Raw genomic sequence first — 21,406 nt, 5'->3', positions numbered from 1 at the left:
GAGAGTTTAACTTTTTGTATTGTTTGTTGGTTTGGCTATGCCACTGTCAGCCAGAGAAATATGCTGAGAAGGATTATCAACACAGCAAGCAAGGTACTTGGAGTCAAACAGTCAGGCCTGGATGAGATCTTTAAGGTCAGGGCCCTCCACAAGGTACTTGGAGTCAAACAGTCAGGCCTGGATGAGATCTTTAAGGTCAGGGCCCTCCACAAGGTACTTGGGGTCAAACAGACAGGCCTGGATGAGATCTTTAAGGTCAGGGCCCTCCGCAAGGCTCACAAAATCATTTTAGACCCAAGCCACCCCCTGTACCCGGACTTTGAACTGCTCCCCTCTGGGCGCAGGTATAGGGCACCCCTCAGCAGGAAAAACAGCACTAGACAATAATTTGTGCCAGGTGTGATATCCCTCCTAAATAGCTCAGGCTAATGTTCCTATCGACTCAGTAAGGCCAGCAGGCTAGTCTTTAAAACAAATGTATTGGTATGTAACTGTTATGACAGTTGTATTGTCAAATCTGTTTTGTATTTAAACGCCACGTTAAACGTGTACATGACACTGCAACAATAAAGTCAGTGTGTGTGTGTGTGTGTGTGTGTGTGTGTGTGTGTGTGTGTGTGTGTGTGTGTGTGTGTGTGTGTGTGTGTGTGTGTGTGTGTGTGTGTGTGTGTGTGTGTGTGTGTGTGTGTGCGTGCGTGCGTGTTTATGCTGCTCAGAGGGAGTGTGGCGATTGGACGGAGTCCTGTCAGATCCTGTTGTCTGACGTAAAGGGCAGTTTCGTGGAGCTGTGCGTCACACTGAACTGCATCCCCCATTGCCCAGCATATGATCTCTAGTAAGCCTGTGATAATCCTTTTACTGTGGTCCCTCTCTACCTTGCAGTAAGCCACCCAAAATGAAAATACCATCCCACTAGGCACTGACGCAAATTCAGTGATTTTTTGACATTGTATTTAGGTTAAACATTTTCCTTTCACATTGATGAGTTCTTTCAAATGATCAGGAAATAATATCTACTATAATTATTTTGTTGAAATGACATGGATTCAACCAGCTTGCAACCAGTGGGGGTGTCATTTGAACATTTGAAGCATCACAGGTTTTTGGTTGATGTGATATACAGAATAATGATATCAGTAGATGAACCTAGCTGCAGTGTAGCAGTGTATCCACTAGAGGCTTTTGATGAAGATGAGGTGCAAAATGACAGGCAGATCCAATTAAATGAGATGAGATGACATGGTGACCAATTAACTGAGGTCACATGGTGACCAATTAACTGAGGTCACACGGTGACCAATTAACTAAGGGCAGTCATATGGTGACCAATTAACTGAGGGCAGTCATATGGTGACCAATTAACTGAGAGCAGTCACATGGTGACCAATTAACTGAGGTCAGTCACATGGTGACCAATTAACTGAGGTCACATGATGACCAATTAACTGAGGTCACATGGTGACCAATTAACTGAGGGCAGTCACATGGTGACCAATTAACTGAGGTCACATGGTGACCAATTAACTGAGGTCACATGGTGACCAATTAACTGAGGTCAGTCACACAATGACCAATTAACTGAGGACAGTCATATGGTGACCAATTAACCGAGGTCAGTCACATGGTGACCAATTAACTGAGGTCAGTCACACGGTGACCAATTAACTGAGGGCAGTCACATGGTGACCAATTAACTGAGGGCAGTCACATGGTGACCAATTAACTGAGGGCAGTCACATAGTGACCAATTAACTGAGGGCAGTCACATGGTGACCAATTAACCGAGGTCAGTCACATGGTGAACAATTAACTGAGGGCAGTCACATGGTGACCAATTAACTGAGGGCAGTCACATGGTGACCAATTAACCGAGGTCAGTCACATGGTGACCAATTAACTGAGGGCAGTCACATGGTGACCAATTAACTGAGGGCAGTCACATTAAGACCAATTTACCAAAGAATACTAAAAAGATTTGCAACAAAACTAGCCATGTTCAGTATCTGAGAGGTGCTCAACAAATAATAATAATAATAATTATTATTATTATTAATATTAATTATTATTATTATTACTATACTAATTCTAATAATGATTATTATTATTCATGCTAGTCATTTGCATCTTCCAGCTCTGCTGTGAGATTTCCCCTAGGTGCAGATCTAGGATCAGCTTCTCCTAACCGTAATCATTAATTGGGAAATGCTAAATTGACCCAAGGTCTAGGCCTAGGGGCAACTTCACCCTTCACTTATTTTCATTCAAAATGAATGAAGTCCAGAGCCAGAAGTACACTATACATACAAAAGTATGTGGACATCCCTTCAAATTAGTGGATTTGGCTATTTCAGTCATGCCCGTTGCTGTCAGGTGTATAAAATCGAGCACACAGCCATGCAATCTCCACAGACAAACGTTGGCAGTAGAATGGCCTTACTGAAGAGCTCAGTGACTTTCAACGTGGCACCGTCATAGGATGCCACCTATTCAACAAGTCAGTTTGTCCAATTTCTGCCCTGCTAGAGCTGCTCCAGTCAACTGCAAGTGCTGTTATTGTGTAGTGAAAATGTCAAGGAGCAACAATGGCTCAGCCGCAAAGTGGTAGGCCAAGCTCACAGAACGGGGACTGCCGAGTGCTGAAAAGTGTAGCGTGTAAAAATCATCTGTCCTCGGTTGCAACACTCACTACTGAGTTCCAAACATCCTACGGAAGTAATGTCAGCACAATAACTGTTTGTCGGGAGGATGATGAAATGTGTTTCCATGGCCGAGCAGCCGCAAACAAGCCTAAGATCACCATGCGCAATGCCAAGCACCGGCTGTAGTGGTGTAAAGCTCACCGCCGTTGGACTCTGGAGCAGTGGAAATGCGTTCTCTGAAGTGATGAATCACGCTTCACTATCTGGCAATCCAATGGACAAATCTGGGTTTGGCGGATGCCAGGAGAACGCTACCTGCCCCAATGCATAGTGCCAATGGTAAAGTTCCAGTGAAGGGAAATCTTAACGTTACAGCCTACAATGACATTCTAGACAATTCTGTACAGGTTGGGGAAGGCCCTTTCCTGTTTCAGCATGACAGTACCCCCATACACAAAGAGAGGTTCATACAGAAATGGTTTGGCGAGATCGGTGTGGAAGAACTTGACTGGCCTGCACAGAGTCCTTCCATGATTTGGAATGCCGACTGCAAGCCAGGCCTAATCGCCCAACATCTAGCGGAAAGCCTCCCCTGAAGAGTTGAGGCTGTTGTAGCAGCAAAGGGGGGACCAACTCAGCATTAATACCCATGATTTTGGAATGAGATGTTCAATGAGCAGGTGTCCACATACTTTTGGTCATGTAGTGTCTTGTTAAATAAAGGTTAAATCAAATGTAAAAAATATATAAAAGTGTAGGTTGTGGATCATCGACTGCAGTTTTGGAATTTGTCTGCAATACCTATTATTGACCAGCAGGTGGAGGCGGAGGACCCATGGAGTGCTCACTCCCAGCTCTATTATCAAGCTGATAGGCCATGATGGTAACATCATTGAGCAAACCCTCGGGGGAGGATACTATTCAGCTGGATGGGGTCCTGTGTGCCTTGTTTCATTGTGAAAACATTGATGTAGCAAGACATGCATTCCGTCCAAATCTTCTTTGTTTGGCCTCTGGCAGACTGGAGTCATGGTGGCTCATCCACACACAGCAGAGCCTTTGATGCCCTGGCTACAGTGGGGATTCTGCAGCACAAGTTACTGTAAGTTATTGGTCTTTATTGAGGGTTCACACTCCCTCAGCACTCTGTATCTCCCATCGAAGGATTATTACTGGAGTATTACATTGAAAACACACACACATTTGGTTGTCTCTTGTAAAGTGCTTCACTTGCACTCGTAATAGTTTGTCACAAAAGCCTTTTTCGCAACTATAATGTACACAACTGTATACTTAATTGTGTGTGTCAGTTGTGTGTGTGTGTGTGTGTCAGTGGGGTCGAGGCCCAGGCCCAGAGTGCAGAGGAGCGGGCCCTAAAGCCAGAGGAGGCCCTCCAGGCAGCGCTGGAGAAGATCCAGGATCTGTGGAGACTGCTACAGGGCAGGCCCTGCCTGGAGGCCAAAGGTAGGTCAACACCGAGACACACCTCAGTGCAAGGTCAATACCATAGGATTGTAGGATCTTAATTTGAGCCAGTTCGTTAACAGGGGGCAAATAATCCTGCAGCAGCAGGAAATGTGAATTATTATGTGGATTATAATTACTGGACATTTTTGTAGGGGTTGATACATTTGGGGAAATGATGTCTTGAATTTCAACGCGGAAATGACAATCTTCAGCCTTTTTAACCTCAGGAAGGTTCTCCTGCAGCAGGCCGATCAAAAACACTGTTGGATTTGGGATTTGGACACTCATCTATAGAATTTGCATTGCAGTGAGCAAGAAGTCTGTGGCAGTGTTTTTTTTAAGTCAAATGTGTCCACCCCTGAACCCAAAACAATGAGTCAGAGGCCTGAGACTAGCCCCAAACACACCAAGCCCAAGAAACGCTGAACCTTGAAAACAGTACAGTAGTTTTAGAGGTAATGGGAACTCGGCTCCCCTGTATTTGACAAATGAATGCACAGTGAAGTCTGAGGAGCACATGTCTGGGCATTCAACAGTATTTAATCATTTGTATTTTTTGTTGTTGTTCTGTCATTTGCATGCTATTTGTTAAGCAATCATGTCCTACAGGCTTACTGTTAAGAATTTGTCAGAATTTGTTCTTAACTGACTTGCCAAGTTAAAGGTTGAAATAAAAATACAAAAATGTAAATGGTCTGAAACATGCTGTATGGTTCCTATTTTTAAATGATATTATTATCATTATTATTCATTTATTATGGACCCTATTTACCTTCACACTGTCTAAATGTAGGTGGAGTGTGTCATCAGTTTATTGTATAAATGATACAATAAAAACACTCATCTCTATACTGACTAACATTACTTTACAGAGGAAAAAACTAAACAATCACCGAATAAGATTTTCACACTTCTTCAATCTGATATGAGGGGTGCATATCAATAATCTCAAGTGGCCTCCTCTGCTTCCTTCACTTCATCAGCACTGATAGGAAAGAACTGGAGTGGCAGAATCAGGTTCCCTGGTACCCACCACACAGCTCTTTAGACCAGTGCAGCCACTTCAGACAATTGAGAGGCACCCGAATTAAGATGCTTCCCTTTCTCTCTGTCTACTACATCATCGGCGAGTCTGTCTTCCGCTCCTCTTTGGTTTCTCCCCCTTTTGGGATGGGACTAGCTGGAGCCACGTTTGGAGCTGGGGCGGGTAAGGTTAAGGGTGAGGGGTCACGGGGCAGGGTGAGGAGGTCTGAGGGGAGGGTGAGGACCAGTGCTGGGCGTTCGGTGCGGAGGGTGTGTAGCAGCTGGAGGAGACGGAGGTGGATGGCGGCCGGGGAACCAGAGAGGGAGTCCAGAGATGCCTTCAGAGCCTCGCAGGCTGCCCTCTCTCCCTCTGCTGCAATCACCTACAGAACAGGGAGGAGGGGAGCCTAGGGTTAGAGGTCAAGGGTCCCAAGTTGGCAACGCTTGTTGTTTCGCTTTTGCTGTTTATCCTACCTCCCTTCTGACATGCGTTCCTGCCAACGCACGCGCACACACATATACGTGTGTGTGTGTGTGTGTGTGTGTGTCTAGGCTTGAATGGGTTAAATACAGAAGACACATTTCAGTTGAATGCATTCTGTTGTACAACTCACTAGGTATCCCCCCTTTCCCATTGTACACATACACACCAAAAAAACTGATGACACACCTTGATTTGGGCTTGTCTCTTAGCCTCAGCCTCTGCCGCTAGGCTTTGCTGCAGCTCAATGGGGAGAGAAAGATCCTCTCTGAAATGAACACGGTGAAAAGCACACACACACGTCAGCAAGGTGAAGACACAAGATGACCATTCCGACATGTACCGTGTTCTTTAAACATTCGCTTACGACACCACCAGCCAACGTGGCAACTCGTTGCCTCGTCTAGTTTCGGGAAATGTTACAAATGCCTGTATGTAAATGAGCCACCGATGAAAGTCTTACATTTCTGCTCTCTCCACCTTGATCCCCCACTGACAAGCTACAGAATCGATAGCCACCTGTAGATTGAGATAAAAGAGCAGAATGATTCATACTCCACCACCCATTCACTCACAAAAATTCCTGGACAATCCAGGTGATTTTACGCCGCTCAATACCAAATTCCACAAATAACCATTGTCAATATCAAACATCAATATCCCACCTGGGTTCAAATAATATTGGAAAACATTTCAAATACTTTGTCTGTGCTTGATTGAGCTTGCCTGACTTAATGGAACAATTAGATAGTCCAAACCCTACCCATTTGGCATTCTAGGTTAGAGCAAAGACAAATTCAAATAGCATTTGAACCCAGGTCTGGTCAATATACAGACCCATACAAAGACTGTACAACAGGTTAGGTACCTGGATCTCCTGGGCGATCCTCTTCCTGTCCAGCAGGATGTGGGTGAAGTCGTGGTGGGCAAGAACGTCTCTGTCTGCCACCTGTACCAGGGCCTGCAGCACTGCACTCACACCCGACAGGGCCGTGCTGCACAGAGCCACATTCTCTATACGGTAGTAACACACCGCGCTCAGCTCCGTGCTCACCAGATCCTTGGTCACCACCTGGACACACGCACGCACGCACGCACACACACGCACGCGCACACGCACACGCACACACACACACACACACACACACACACACACACACACACACACACACACACACACACACACACACACATTGCAGCAGTAAAAGATTCATGCTCAGAGGAATTTGGGGGGGAATATTTGATGTAGATTGTAGTTTTTTCTGTAGGCTGTCAGAGGAGTTACCGTACCGTGTGAGCTGGGACCTTGAGCATTTTTAGACGGATGTCCACTTTCTGGAAAACATCGAGTAGTGGGAGGTAGAAAAGTAGACCTTGGTCCCGAATGGACATACAGTAGAGAGAGATTGGAGGACATCTTTTTACACACGGTGTCATGGACACGCACAGTTTGATAAGCATGTGGGCTAAGAGGGCTTGTTCACAGGACTTGCGCTGTGTAAAATGTTACCAATTGCCTTTTCAAATCCATTTCAGAAATTCAGAGATTGTTTGATGCATGCCTCGTACCTAGCCCAAGACAATTCTTTCATGTTTGAAAAAAACGTGACAGACGTGACATTTTCCTGTCATACCATTTTATGAGTAACCCCCTATGTGTGTCCCTAAGACGATCCCATTACGCTTAAAACACTATGAATGACTCATCGAACGAGTCCTCAAGTAATATAATAACAAGCACAAACCTGGTCCCCTGGGTCTCCCTCGCAGTAGGTGACCCAGTCTGAAGATCACAGCTCTTTCATGCTCCCTCACAACCTGTCAGTCAACATAGTGACGAGCTGTCAATCAAGACTTTGCCATAACGGAATAACACACAGAAAGACAGCCCACTGTGTCGTTCAATGAAACATAACAGATCACACATTTTCACTCCAAAGTTGATACTATTCTTACCCCAAAAAATGGGGGTGCTGAATCCTTGTAAATGTCGTCATTCACCAGATACTGTGCCTTCATTCTACACTATAGAAATCTACCATTTGGTGAGTGATGTCCAACTCTGAAATATTGCTTGAACATTTTTTACACAGTCATCATCAAGTTGTTATACTGTGTCATGTGGGCGGCAGGTAGCCTACCGATTAAGAGAGTTGGGCCAGTAACCAAAAGGTCACTGGTTCGAATCCCCGAACCATTCTGCCCTTGATTAAGGCAGTTAACCCCCAACAACAACTGCTCCCCGGGCACCGATGACATGGATGTCAATTAAGGCAGCCCCCCGCACCTCTCTGATTCAGAGGGGTTGGGTTAAATGCTGAAAACAAATTCAGTTGTGCAACTGACTAGGCATCCCCTTTCGTTCTGTGTTGTCTATGTAATGGAGGTAGAACATCCTTACCTTCACACAGAACCAGATGGAGATGGGAAAGAACAGAATGACCAGGGTTAGAGCCAACACCATGAGTAGCCACTCACACACTCCAAGACTCCTCGGCTTCACGCCTGGTGAGGACAAATACCACGATTCACACTCACAGTAAGCTAATGTCCTTATCAAAGATATCATCATTTAAAATCAAAGACCAGGTCCCTTATTCAAAAGAGTCTCAGAGTAGGAGAGACCCCCCCCCCCCCCCTCTCTTATTCATTATGACTGCAAAGGTAAAACTGTTCCTAGACCTGTATTCCTACTCTACGATGCTTTGCGAATAGGGGTCCAGATATTGATGTTTAGAAACATGTCTTACCTTCCTCCTGCCATTCACTCTCTAGTAGCACCATGAACTCCTCATTCTCCTCTCCCCTCTCTTTCTCTCTCACATTATCCACATCCACAACAGTAGACGTGGACTTGACTGGCCTGTCTATCTCTTTATCCACCTCTCCGTTGGTCTCTGCCTCCTGGGTATCCCTTTTTGGCCCCTCTCTCTTCTCATGTTCCTCAGGGAGCCTCACTGTCTTGGTGCCCTTGTGATGGCGGCCCCTGGAAGTCGGAGACCTAGAATGTTCTCTCTTAGCCACCCTCCCTGCTCGCGGAGTGCGGCGAGGGGAAGCTGACTCCGGACGTTTCTCCATCCCTCTTGGAATCTCTGTGATGAGAAGAAGCATCCAACCCAAAGCTAGTGGTGGTTTCAACTGCCCTTCTCTTCCTCTGTCGCAATCACCTACGACAAGCCTATGACAAGGGCTGATAGTTGGCAATACTTGTTGTCTTTTGCTGTTTATCCTTCCTCCCTCCCTACTGGCGCCCGCTCTCGCACACACACACACACACACACACACACACACACACACACACACACACACACACACACACACACACACACACACACACACACACACACACACACACACACACACACACACACACACACACACACACACACACACACACACACACAGTGTAGGCCTATAACTTGAAACCCTATTAACATGACATAGATAGAAAAACTGTGATCTTTTGGAAAGGCATTTGAAATATAAGTTGTCGTTTTTGTCCTGTTGACATCATAGCCAGTAATGTGAGATGAATATGTGAGGATTGTCATTGGAAATAAGACAACCTTGTAGATCTGTGTGCTTGGGGAGTCACTGTTGGGAATGTGCAGACTCAGATGTTTGTCTCTTTTCCAAAAAGCTGATCAGTCAGTTTCCCCATATTTTTCTGTACAGGAAAGACACACATCCTCCCAGACACAATTTAATTAGACTGTAAATGAACCATTTGACCTACATTTTCCTTGCTGCAGTTATTCTCATAAGGCCTGGCTAGGCCTGCAAGAAACAAAGTATTTCAGTTGATTAGACATTATTAGATATAATTAGAAGATGACTGAATAGTCTGCATTTCAGATGTTTTATCATTAAATACTATTTATTATTATTGCTAAAGCTTTTAAGGAATCTCACACCATTTTACGGGTTTGTATTAATTGTTGTATTATAATAATTTTATACATTTTCGTATCAATTGTTGTAATTGTGTGTAATCACTTTTGATCACTTCCAGTACCTTCCCTGGATCACTGCCCTGGCCAGAAGAGGGTCCATTAAGCAATAAGGCACGAGGGGTTGTGGTATAGTTAGAACAGTAAATATAAATGTCTTGTCATATCCGTGGTATACGGTCTGATATACCACGGCTTTCAGCCAGTCAGCATTCAGGGCTCGAACCACCCAGTTTATAATCAATTCACCGACAAAGATACGTATTCTGTCGCCAGTGGCTGTCTTTTACGAGAAAATGGGTCTGACTGAATTGTGTAAAAGCCATTCCCTTTTTCTTTCTGTTGCATAGTTTTTGAACAAAACATGTTTTGAGACTAGTAATTGGATGTGAACAAGCCAAATGGGTTTTGAAGACAAAATAAATAGGTGCCTAAGCAGCTAGCTACCTTAACAACTGTATGGCTTGTGCAACGGTTAGCTTCGCCTCAGACGAATGTAGCTAGCTCCTGTCAGAGATTTTGGATATAATGGTGAGAGACCTATGTCTCCACCCTAACACTGGGATTTGTTGTGCACAGAGCGGGAACGGCGGGCTATTAAGCTCTCGCCTATTCCTCTCTCTGGATTGGTGGATACATCTCGTTATTTGAATACTTTTTTGGAATATTTGATTAGGGTTGTTGACGTCAACCGCCTATATTTAATGGAGAGAGGTGCTATGCTGCTGCTATAGTTCATTTCTTTGAAATGACCTGGAAACAACGTTGATTCAACCAGTGTGTGCCCAGTGGGTAATGTTGTTCAGATGCATTATTCCGTTTTTTTCTCTAAGTCAAATTGCACCTGCTGTAGGCCTAATTAGGTACAGTTCGAGCCATATATTTAGATAGCTCTGGGTCCAATGGTGGACAGTGGGGGTGGATTCTTTGCACATTTCAAAGTGTCATTGTTGAGAAAATGCATTGGTTACTTTTAAATGGGATAGACATTCACTTAAATATTCAAACATTCAAGAAACATTCAGAATATTGCATTCCAACACCCCACTCCCCACTTATTTACTCTCATACCCTCCCCTCTCTCTCTCTCCCCCGCTCTCTGTCCAACAGTTGACAGAATGACCCAGGAGCAGCTGCTCTCGTGCCTAAATAATGATGAGTGCTCCCTGCTCATCTCAGCCAAGCAGGGCCTGACCCCAGATCAGCTGAGTCGGGACTACGTCAACATGCGGGGCCACCCCGTGCCCCTGAGGACCCTTGGCTTCCGCAAAGTGCTGGACCTGATCCGGGAGATGCCTGACGTGGTGTACATTGACTGCCTGGGAGATTGCAACTTGGTGTTGAAGGATGAGTAATACTGAGCAGGAGTCCCATCTTTGGCTTATGAAGTTATAATGTTTTGGCACATATCATGCGATTGTTTTCATGTTTATGGAGTTAACATTTTTGGTTCTTCCTTGAGTGTAGTATGCAGTATGAGGAATCTGAGAAGCTGAGCACAGAGATCTTTGTACAACACAGATGTCAATTCCATTCCGTTCCCTTCTAAACTCAGCAGACCAACCTATCTCTCTCTCCCCATTCTGCAGTGGTGGCGGACGACACCACCAGAGGCATCGTGGAGTTGGTGGCCAGGCAGCACAACGCCAACAAGGCCCTGGCATGTTGGTGTGGGCTTCTTCTCCCCATGCTACCAGCAGCACAGCCCCATGGTCCTGCCCTGGCTCGGCCTCACTCCCCCGGCCCTGCCTGCCCAACTCCGCCAGCTGCTCTTCCAAGGGGCCGTGGGCCTGTCGGAGCTGGAGACCGTCTTTGCCCTCCGCTATGACGTGTTACCAACTACGGCTTCTACTCCACCGCCGTGATGCTGGCAGCGGCCAACGGCCTGGTGGCAGTCACACAGAGCCAGGTGGGCTCCCTGCTGTCCCTCAGGGGGGTGGACGTGGCGCCACTGATGAGGACCGGACCAAAAAAAACAACCCTTCTCACCGAAGTAGACATTCCCAACGGTTCCAGTAATAAGGCCGATGACAGACAAACAGACAAACTCAGGTTGGTTGGCAGATTTGTAGAATTGAATTGATTGAATTTCTACTCAAGTACACTGCGTGTATCCATTCAAAGCGTCCTGCAAAGCACATGCCCGTCAAACGCACCTTGTGGCGAACACTTTGCGACTACTTCTGAAGTGTTTCGGTTCACAATTTCAATCACGCTATTTTCAGTAAAATGTCGAGTGTAGTATTGAATGGTAGAGTCGGAGTAGTCTCTTCATCATTGGTGCATTATATTCAAACTAGTCATCTCTCCCTTGTCATGACAGAAATGTTTTTCTGTATTGACCTGTCCGTGTATGAAATCCAGTCCCGGTAGAAAACCCCGCCATAGTGTCCAGTACTCAGAATCATGTGGCACCACTCCCCGAGGCTGCAGTCCCTAACGGCCCAGAGAGGCACCAGGGCTCACAGCCAATGGAGCCAATCTGAGCCCGAGCCCAGCCAGAACAGACAACCGTTTCAGAAGCGTGTCATCAGGATGTGTGTGCTGCTGCCTTTACCTCTGTGATGTGTTTTCAACAACGTATAAATAGTTTCCCCCCTTGAGCTTGTTTTTGATTGGGTGCAAAGCACTCCAATGTAACATTCAGGTCTATAACATCGACAAAACAAACAAATGCTGTAATTTGCGTCTGTGTTTGCGAAGCTTTGGAGAGCAAAATTATGTCATGATTTTTAGAGACGTGAATCGAAAGAACTTCTGAATAGCTGTAGGGAAGAGTGGTAACAAATGCAATGTAGCCCCCCTCCCTCTTGTCATGTATTGCCTGCTTTGATTGGCCTGTGCAGCTGGAGGAGGAGCTTAGGCAGCCTATTCTGGAGAATGGGCTTGCGGGCACGGTCAGTCCACGACTGAAGCCCGAGCTACACCAGGTCAGTCCACTCAGTCTTCAACCTCACCCAAGAGCCAAGTCTATCATTCAGAAAGACTAAGACTTTCTAAAACATGGAGATCCCCCTATAGGTTGTAGCTCAAAACAGCGAGCGAAAATCCATCCATGATCTCCCTGCAGAATAGGTCATGAAGGATTTACGTTCCGTGTCCCCTGTTTCCTTTTACACAGACAAATAATCACTTTCCCGTGCGAATGCCTGCATCCTAACGAATGGCTAATAAATCATCCTAATCATTGAGCGTCTTTCAAATTGCAAAGTAGCTCTTCTTTCCGATGTGCCGCAACCGCTGTCCATTTCCCTGTTGCTCTGACCTTTCGACCCTTGGTTGACCCTCAGGAAGGAGCTGCCAGTGGTCCAGAGCGGCTTCCTGAGCTTCCGTGGGCGCCCTAAGCGACACACTCTACCCGCGGACAGTGGCGGGTGACGAGGGCAACCACTGGATGATGGTCATGAACATCCATTATGCCCCTGGGTACCACGTGCCACAACAACCAGGTCTGATTGGACTACCTGGTCCAATCAGAAATGCCTGTTGTCCGTTGCAAAACATTTGGCTGCGGTGTGCCCTAATGAATACAACCTAACTGGTGTGTTGAGGCAAAGGGCAGCTAAGTGTGTCCAACCTAGTTCTAAAACTTCCGATAAAGCAGTGCTGGGAAAGAATGAAAGATGAAAGCCTTCGCAATTGCTGCAGTTTTGTGGACAGAAAATGTCGCCCCGTTTACATATCCCAGCATCTCACAACGGTCCATATGTGTTTGTGTATGCGTCATATTACATACGTAATGTCATGTGTGGACACACATATTATGTGTGTGGCTGCTCCGCTCACTCAGATGGTGGACATTTACGGCTCGGTGCGGTGTCGGCACTGGGCGGTGGTGCCCCCGGACGCTATTGCGAGCCCAGAGCCTGAGGACCCCCACGTCCAGGGGCCCCCGGGAGCTGGTGTCTGTGCTTGTGGAGCACGTGGAGTCGCTCTCACACTTCTACATCTGCTTTGACGAGAACCAGGAGTCCTGCGCCCTGGAGAACAGGATGATCGAGATGAGGTGAACGACAACCACGACCGCAACAGCCCTCTGCTAGACTGGAGGATTAGGGAGTTGTGGGTGGGAGTTGTAGTCATAGACATGTAGTCCAATTGCATTATTCTGTATGAATTTTCCATAACTGCTCATATGTAGTAGGAGTCCACCATATTGTGCTCAACTATTTCAACTGTTTTCAGACCAGTGCAGATGAAGGACAGGAGAAAAGGGAAAGAAGCTATTGAGATCCTGCGGTTTTGGTGATGCCCTCTTGTTTTCTCCCTTCCTCTTTCCCACCCACTCTTCATCTTTCCTCTCCCTTCCTCCCTCTCTATCCATCCTTCCTTCCTTCCCTCCTTCCAGGAGCTACTACACTTGTCTGAGCGCTACGTGCGACCCCGCCAGGTGTGCTGCGTGGTGCCCCCAGGGCATCTGGTTCTACCACGCTTGTTGTCCACCGTTTGTTGTCCACCGTTTGTTGTCCACCTCAGCAGGGCCTGGCTGGGACCAAATGGCACCCTATTGCTCTGCTCAAAAGAAGTGCACTATATAGGGAATAGGGTGCCGTTTGGGACGGAGCCCCTGTCCACAACCAACCCCTAGGCACTTGTTTTGATCTGAGAAGACCGGACATGCAGTGCACTTAAAAGGGAATAGGGTGTCACTTGGGATGTAGCCAATCTATTCTTTACTCTTGCCCAGACTAATCAACAGCCTTAAAATGTAGTCCTTTTATTTGAAGTGAATGTTTGCATCTCTGGTCTCACCATGTGTTGATGTGTCGCTCGGTGCAAGGTGGTAACAGAAGGATTCTCTCCCTATCAGGTTGTGTTACTCAGAGCTCCCGGCACAAGCAGTCCCCTCATCGCTGGCTGGAATCAAGCCTTTCAGTGTAAGACCTAATATGCTACCATTTACACAATCTACCATGACTGACATTCCCATCCCTGGGCCCGTGTTCATTAATTTATTCATATAGTGTCTCAGAGTATTAGTACTGATCTAGGATCAGACCCCCCCCTTCCATATAATCTAAAACAAATCCTATTCCAGCACTCCTCCTCTGACTTTGATACATACAGACTGGTCTAAGAACAGCTTTAACCCACGCCCTTTGTGTTCTCTCTCTCCTCCCAGGGCAGCCGGAGCGCACCCTGGTGGTGAACCTGCACAGCGACCACGCCGGCTTCCTGCAGCTCTTCCTGTGCGACAGACACAGCCAGGAGGACGTGTACATCCACAGCGCCCTGCAGGGCCACGGGGCCATGGGCTCAGCTGCGTCCCCGCCGTCAGCGCAGCAGTCGGTCTCACACGCTACACACTACATTCACAGATTACACATGTTAGCGCACACATGCTAGCACACACACACACTGTAGTTGTACAGACACACAGGTGTAGTCATACAAACACAAACGTTTCCCATTCAATGATCCAATGCAATCTCTCATAACCTCTTCATCCGATCCCTCCTCTCAGCTGCGTGGCCAGTTCAACCCCGTGAGCTTCTATCTGGGCGAAGGCGTGTTCGACGAGGGGATGGAAATAGAGGACGAAGACCCCACCCTGGAGCCTTGCCCCGACGCCACCACCAGCACCACTCCCCAGCACGCCATCATCCAACCCCAGCCTAAGAGCTCCCCTTCCCACGCACACGCGGTACAGAACAACTCGTCTCTCTCTCAAGCACACGCACACACACACACACACACGCACATGCACACACACACACACACACACACACACACACACAGACTGACACACACACAAACACACAGACAACTCTCCATCTATCCCCCTCTCTCTCACTAACTATAGCATTCTCTTCTCCTCTTCCTCCAACACTGTCCACATAACAGCCCTTATCAGAGTAGAGGAGGCTCAGGCAGAGCAGCCCCAGAGATGGTAGCAGCGGCCCCGCTCCAGCTTTAGCTCTCCAGCTCCTCCCTAAGTGAATTACTGCCACACTCCCTCCCCACCCACAGAGAGAGAGAGGGGGGGGAGGGGGAGAGAGGGAGGGAGAGCATCATCCTCCCCTTATGGACACTGTACTGTGTGGAGGTCTGGGGCTTGGCTGGAGGCTGGTTATTAACAGACATGGGTTTTGTTGTCGTGCATTTAAGTTTGCAGTGTTTCAAGTGCATGTCAACCGTGAAGTATTTTGTCTGTAATTACTTTTTTGTTTTGTGTCGGACCCCAGTAAGACTAGCGGTTTGCCATGGGAATCAGCCAATGGGAATCCTTATCAATTAAAACATTTAGAGGCGTTTTCTGCTTTAGATCTGTTTTGATTTTCGCAATTGTTCGAAGAAAATAAAAATTGCCCTCTAGTGGCCTCATTGATGGAATATCATTCATATCTTTCCGAATTGATACACGTTTTTTTTAAAAAATTTAGGCCAAAAAATCTGACGTTTCTATGTCAAACGGTTTTGCTATATTTCAGTCTTCTGGGATGTATATAAAGTGTAATGCTGGGAGGTAAACTCGGTATTTAATAGGTTTCAACTATTATCTGACATGGTACAGGTGTCTTTTTTCTTTTAAGTGCATGAGCAAGTGTGTGAGGTGTATACTTTTGTTGAAGACTACCAAGAATTTGGTTAAGACTACCATGAAATACTCCGTGTGACCCTGATTTAGCCCACTGCAGTAAAAATATATTAAAAGTCCACAGTCTCATGATGTGGAGGGAGAGAATAATTGTATTTGTCAAAAATGATGTGACATAAATTAGCGGCCCAGTTGGAATTTGTCCTTCCTTCCTCCTTTCCAAAAAGTGATCACCTTCTTACACAGCGGGGAAAGCCTGATAATGGTATCCTTGCCTGTACCTATCCCAATGGGTTATATCAGTCACTTTGTCAAAGAAAGGAGGGAACAAGGATTTGCATATAATGTCCAGTAGTTGAGTAATCCATATTTTTAGACCTCTAACCTTGTGGGCGGGAAAAAAGCCAAACAATTGGAGGAGCTGCCTGACCTCCCGGCAGGTATGACCTTTGACCCCCCCGTTACACACTCTTATCAGAACATAGAACAGGATGACATTAAAATATCTTGTTGTCGTGTGTGTAATTAGCCTGGTCTCATATCTGTTTTGGGCCTACGACTTTGGTCAATCGTGATGAGACCGCACAAACAGACCCGGAACCAGGCTAATGTATAATGCAACTGGGGTTAAAAAAGGAATTGTCGAATGTTTTGTGGTTGTGTTTCTCCAGGGGGGCCAGAAGGCAATCCCGTTTGCGGCTCTGCAGAGTAAGAACCCATTGCTGTGCTGTAGTGACTGGGACCAGGGCTGGACATCCAACCCCACCACCACCCACACCCCAGAGGTGGTACATCTCAAATCAAACCTGGGTAACCATGGAGACACCGCTAAGGTAAGGACAGAGGCCAGACGTTTTGGTTGCCAGAATGTACAATTTAAAAAAAATTGTTGCCAGAATGAAAAGTTACATTTTTTATATATTTTTGTTTACATGGGAATAAAACCTGACCTAAAACATAACTAAATTACCAAAGTCCCGACTAGAATTTACTATATTCTACCTGAGGTCCAGTTGTTTGAGTCGTTATCTGGCAACTTGCCTTTTGCTCACATGACTAAGCAGCTGGTTAGAACTAATTTCATTGGAAAGCAATTGCAGAATGCAGTCTCTCCTCCTGTTGTCGTGTTGTTTGTCACGCATTAGACCTCTGCCCCTGCACATCCTCCCAGGAATCCCCGAGGCAACACACACTTAATTGTTTGTTAATTGGAAGAACAATTCCTCTCCCACCGATGTTCTCCTTTGTGAACTCATTAACCAAAAGACTGGAATGAAATAAGCTTGTTTGTGCCAAATCCCTGTGAGAGGAACAAAACAAAATATAAATAGGCATTGAGATTAGCTTTTTATTTCCATTGATTGGCTTTTGTTTAGTTTTCACATTCTTCTAAAGGTACTCTCAATACAGTATGTTGTGTAATTACATTGTTAGTGCCTGAGATATGGATTCGCGTTAGCCAGTTCCGTTCCGATGATTTGGCGCTTTTCAAAGTCCCAGTTAATGCATGAATAAACATTCCTACCCTTTCTCTCCCTCAGACATTTCATCCGCCCCCTCCTCCACCTGGTGCGGGTCCTAGTGAGTTGAAGCAGCCTGGCATGTATATGGTGGAAGTAATGTAACCCCTGTGTCCCTCATGCCCCCCAAATTGAAAATCCTGAGCCTCCAAAACCCTGGACTGATGCAGACCCAGAGTGCTCCATACAGTACACTTAACATATCACACACACACAGTAAACTAACCATTATACACACACACACACACACACATGCAGTGAACTAACCATTGCATACACACACACACGATGCAGTAACCATTTAACATGCTCCCACCCCCGCACACACACACGCAACACACAGGGGTTAGCCTGAGCGCTAATGATGCTAGAAAAATGCAATGAAATTAGCCTGTGCCATCGACGCAAGCAGAGCATATTGATTTCGATCCTGCATCCCCACTAGCGGATGGCCCTGCACTGAGAAACTGACACCGATTCAATTAGACCTGTTACCATAGCTATTTGACCCAATTGTGTTTCCTAATTGCATTAGGCTTGATATTGATACAGTGTTACAGTGCAGTGCTTTCGATTGAGCTGTGAACAAAAGACCCGAACAGGCCATGAAGTACAAGGAGCACGCTGAGCTTCACACAGAACGTGCCATCGTTCAGCAGCAGTGTTTACTTCTATGTCTAGCTGTTATATGAATTTTGGGACAGATCTTAACTTGAGATGCTTAAGCAAAGCATGCATACCTCTGACTTTCACGGGAAAGCATGCATACCTCTGACTTTCACGGGAAAGCATGCATACCTCTGACTTTCACGGCAAAGCATGCATACCTCTGACTTTCACGGGAAAGCATGCATACCTCTGACTTTCACGGGAAATCATGCATACCTCTGACTTTCACGGGAAATCATGCATACCTCTGACTTTCACGGGAAATCATGCATACCTCTGACTTTCACGGGAAATCATGCATACCTCTGACTTTCACGGGAAATCATGCATACCTCTGACTTTCACGGGAAATCATGCATACCTCTGACTTTCACGGGAAAGCATGCATACCTCTGACTTTCACGGGAAATCATGCATACCTCTGACTTTCACGGGAAATCATGCATACCTCTGACTTTCACGGGAAATCATGCATACCTCTGACTTTCACGGGAAAGCATGCATACCTCTGACTTTCACGGGAAAGCATGCATACCTCTGACTTTCACGGGAAAGCATGCATACCTCTGACTTTCACGGGAAATCATGCATACCTCTGACTTTCACGGGAAATCATGCATACCTCTGACTTTCACGGGAAATCATGCATACCTCTGACTTTCACGGGAAAGCATGCATACCTCTGACTTTCACGGGAAAGCATGCATACCTCTGACTTTCACGGGAAATCATGCATACCTCTGACTTTCACGGGAAAGCATGCATACCTCTGACTTTCACGGGAAAGCATGCATACCTCTGACTTTCACGGGAAAGCATGCATACCTCTGACTTTCACGGGAAATCATGCATACCTCTGACTTTCACGGGAAATCATGCATACCTCTGACTTTCACGGGAAAGCATGCATACCTCTGACTTTCACGGGAAAGCATGCATACCTCTGACTTTCACGGGAAAGCATGCATACCTCTGACTTTCACGGGAAAGCATGCATACCTCTGACTTTCACGGGAAAGCATGCATACCTCTGACTTTCACGGCAAAGCATGCATACCTCTGACTTTCACGGGAAAGCATGCATACCTCTGACTTTCACGGGAAATCATGCATACCTCTGACTTTCACGGGAAATCATGCATACCTCTGACTTTCACGGGAAATCATGCATACCTCTGACTTTCACGGGAAATCATGCATACCTCTGACTTTCACGGGAAATCATGCATACCTCTGACTTTCACGGGAAATCATGCATACCTCTGACTTTCACGGGAAAGCATGCATACCTCTGACTTTCACGGGAAATCATGCATACCTCTGACTTTCACGGGAAATCATGCATACCTCTGACTTTCACGGGAAATCATGCATACCTCTGACTTTCACGGGAAAGCATGCATACCTCTGACTTTCACGGGAAAGCATGCATACCTCTGACTTTCACGGGAAAGCATGCATACCTCTGACTTTCACGGGAAATCATGCATACCTCTGACTTTCACGGGAAATCATGCATACCTCTGACTTTCACGGGAAATCATGCATACCTCTGACTTTCACGGGAAAGCATGCATACCTCTGACTTTCACGGGAAAGCATGCATACCTCTGACTTTCACGGGAAATCATGCATACCTCTGACTTTCACGGGAAAGCATGCATACCTCTGACTTTCACGGGAAAGCATGCATACCTCTGACTTTCACGGGAAAGCATGCATACCTCTGACTTTCACGGGAAATCATGCATACCTCTGACTTTCACGGGAAATCATGCATACCTCTGACTTTCACGGGAAAGCATGCATACCTCTGACTTTCACGGGAAAGCATGCATACCTCTGACTTTCACGGGAAATCATGCATACCTCTGACTTTCACGGGAAATCATGCATACCTCTGACTTTCACGGGAAATCATGCATACCTCTGACTTTCACGGGAAATCATGCATTGAACTATAATTAGCATAATGAAAACATACCCATCAAAATGTTTACGATAGAGATATGTTTTTTTTTACATGTTTTGTCAGACCATGAGACATCCCAAAAAACATCTGTAGCGTCCGAACAGTTTTTGACTGTTTTTCCATGTATTAAACTGTTATTCAATGTGTTTCTATGGGGTAATAGCAGTAAAGCCAAATTCATCTAATAATTGTTCATATATACAGTGCCTTGCGAACGTATTCGGCCCCCTTGAACTTTGCGACCTTTTGCCACATTTCAGGCTTCAAACATAAAGATATAAAACTTTTCTCCTGTTTGTGTCAAATGATGTAGACCCAAAGTACTCATCATAAGCGTGAAGAGGTGGTCAGGATGTAAAAAGGAAGAGTGAAGGACAGGAGAAAGCTGCCCCCCCCCCCCACTGTGCTCTCACTGGCTCCCCTGCCCTCAGGCCAAGGCTGCCTTCACCCATCACCTCCCTGAGCGTCCATCACATCTGACAGAACTACTAACTCCCCAACCATGACCCACTGATTCATCCCTTTACTCACTCGTTCCCCTCTTTTATTTATGCTCTCTCCGGTCTTCCTGCACTCTGAGGCGCATCACTTCCAATAATGCATTACAGCGGGCCTACACCGTGGCGAGGTGTACTCAGCGAGAGGGTGAATCATCCTGGAATAATTACGTGAAAACAATAAATAAAACAACAGGTGGTGGAGCGCCAAAACTCTCGTCCGCATCAAGCCGTGAGTGAGCCAAGTTGACGACTTGTTTCCACTATGACTAAACTACTCTCTGCCTCATCAGGAACCACCACTCGCTCACTCCTCTGCACCGCTGCATCTAAAAATGTTCCCCCTGTCAAAACGATCACTGTCAGAGGACACGGGGGAAATGATCCAAACGGCATGTCTTCTTCTACCGAGGTGCTGCCCCTGCCACGACCTCTTCCGTCCTCCATTTTGGAATCAACGGAGAGGCATTGGAATCCATTAGCCTCTTAAAACGGTTCTTTCATGTATATTTATCCAGAGCGACTTACAGTAGAGAGTGCATACATGTTCGTACTGGTCCCCTGTGGGAATCGAAACCACAATCCTGGCATGGCAAGCGCCATGCTCTACCAACTGAGTGTTAATGAGCCCTGCTCCAGCGGTCCCGGAG

At 46.3% G+C, this 21,406-nt stretch overlaps 1 protein-coding gene across 1 annotated transcript; it reads right to left on the bottom strand.

Moving 5' to 3' along the window:
• Positions 1 to 4,626: 4,626 nt before the first annotated feature.
• nphs2 (NPHS2 stomatin family member, podocin) lies at positions 4,627 to 8,783 on the bottom strand. Its single transcript, XM_020497516.1, has 8 exons — positions 8,361 to 8,783; positions 8,012 to 8,115; positions 7,356 to 7,428; positions 6,901 to 6,983; positions 6,479 to 6,682; positions 6,074 to 6,129; positions 5,800 to 5,878; positions 4,627 to 5,512 (listed from the first exon to the last, which is right to left on the bottom strand). Exons 1-8 carry the CDS (start codon positions 8,719 to 8,721, stop codon positions 5,222 to 5,224), a joined length of 1,251 nt encoding a protein of 416 aa, XP_020353105.1. The 5' UTR covers positions 8,722 to 8,783; the 3' UTR covers positions 4,627 to 5,221.
• Between the last annotated feature and the right edge of the window lie 12,623 nt (positions 8,784 to 21,406).

Source organism: Oncorhynchus kisutch, linkage group LG13 (genome assembly GCF_002021735.2).
Source record: "Oncorhynchus kisutch isolate 150728-3 linkage group LG13, Okis_V2, whole genome shotgun sequence".
Lineage (NCBI taxonomy): Eukaryota > Metazoa > Chordata > Actinopteri > Salmoniformes > Salmonidae > Oncorhynchus > Oncorhynchus kisutch.
This window is presented reverse-complemented; position numbering and strand designations above follow the sequence as displayed.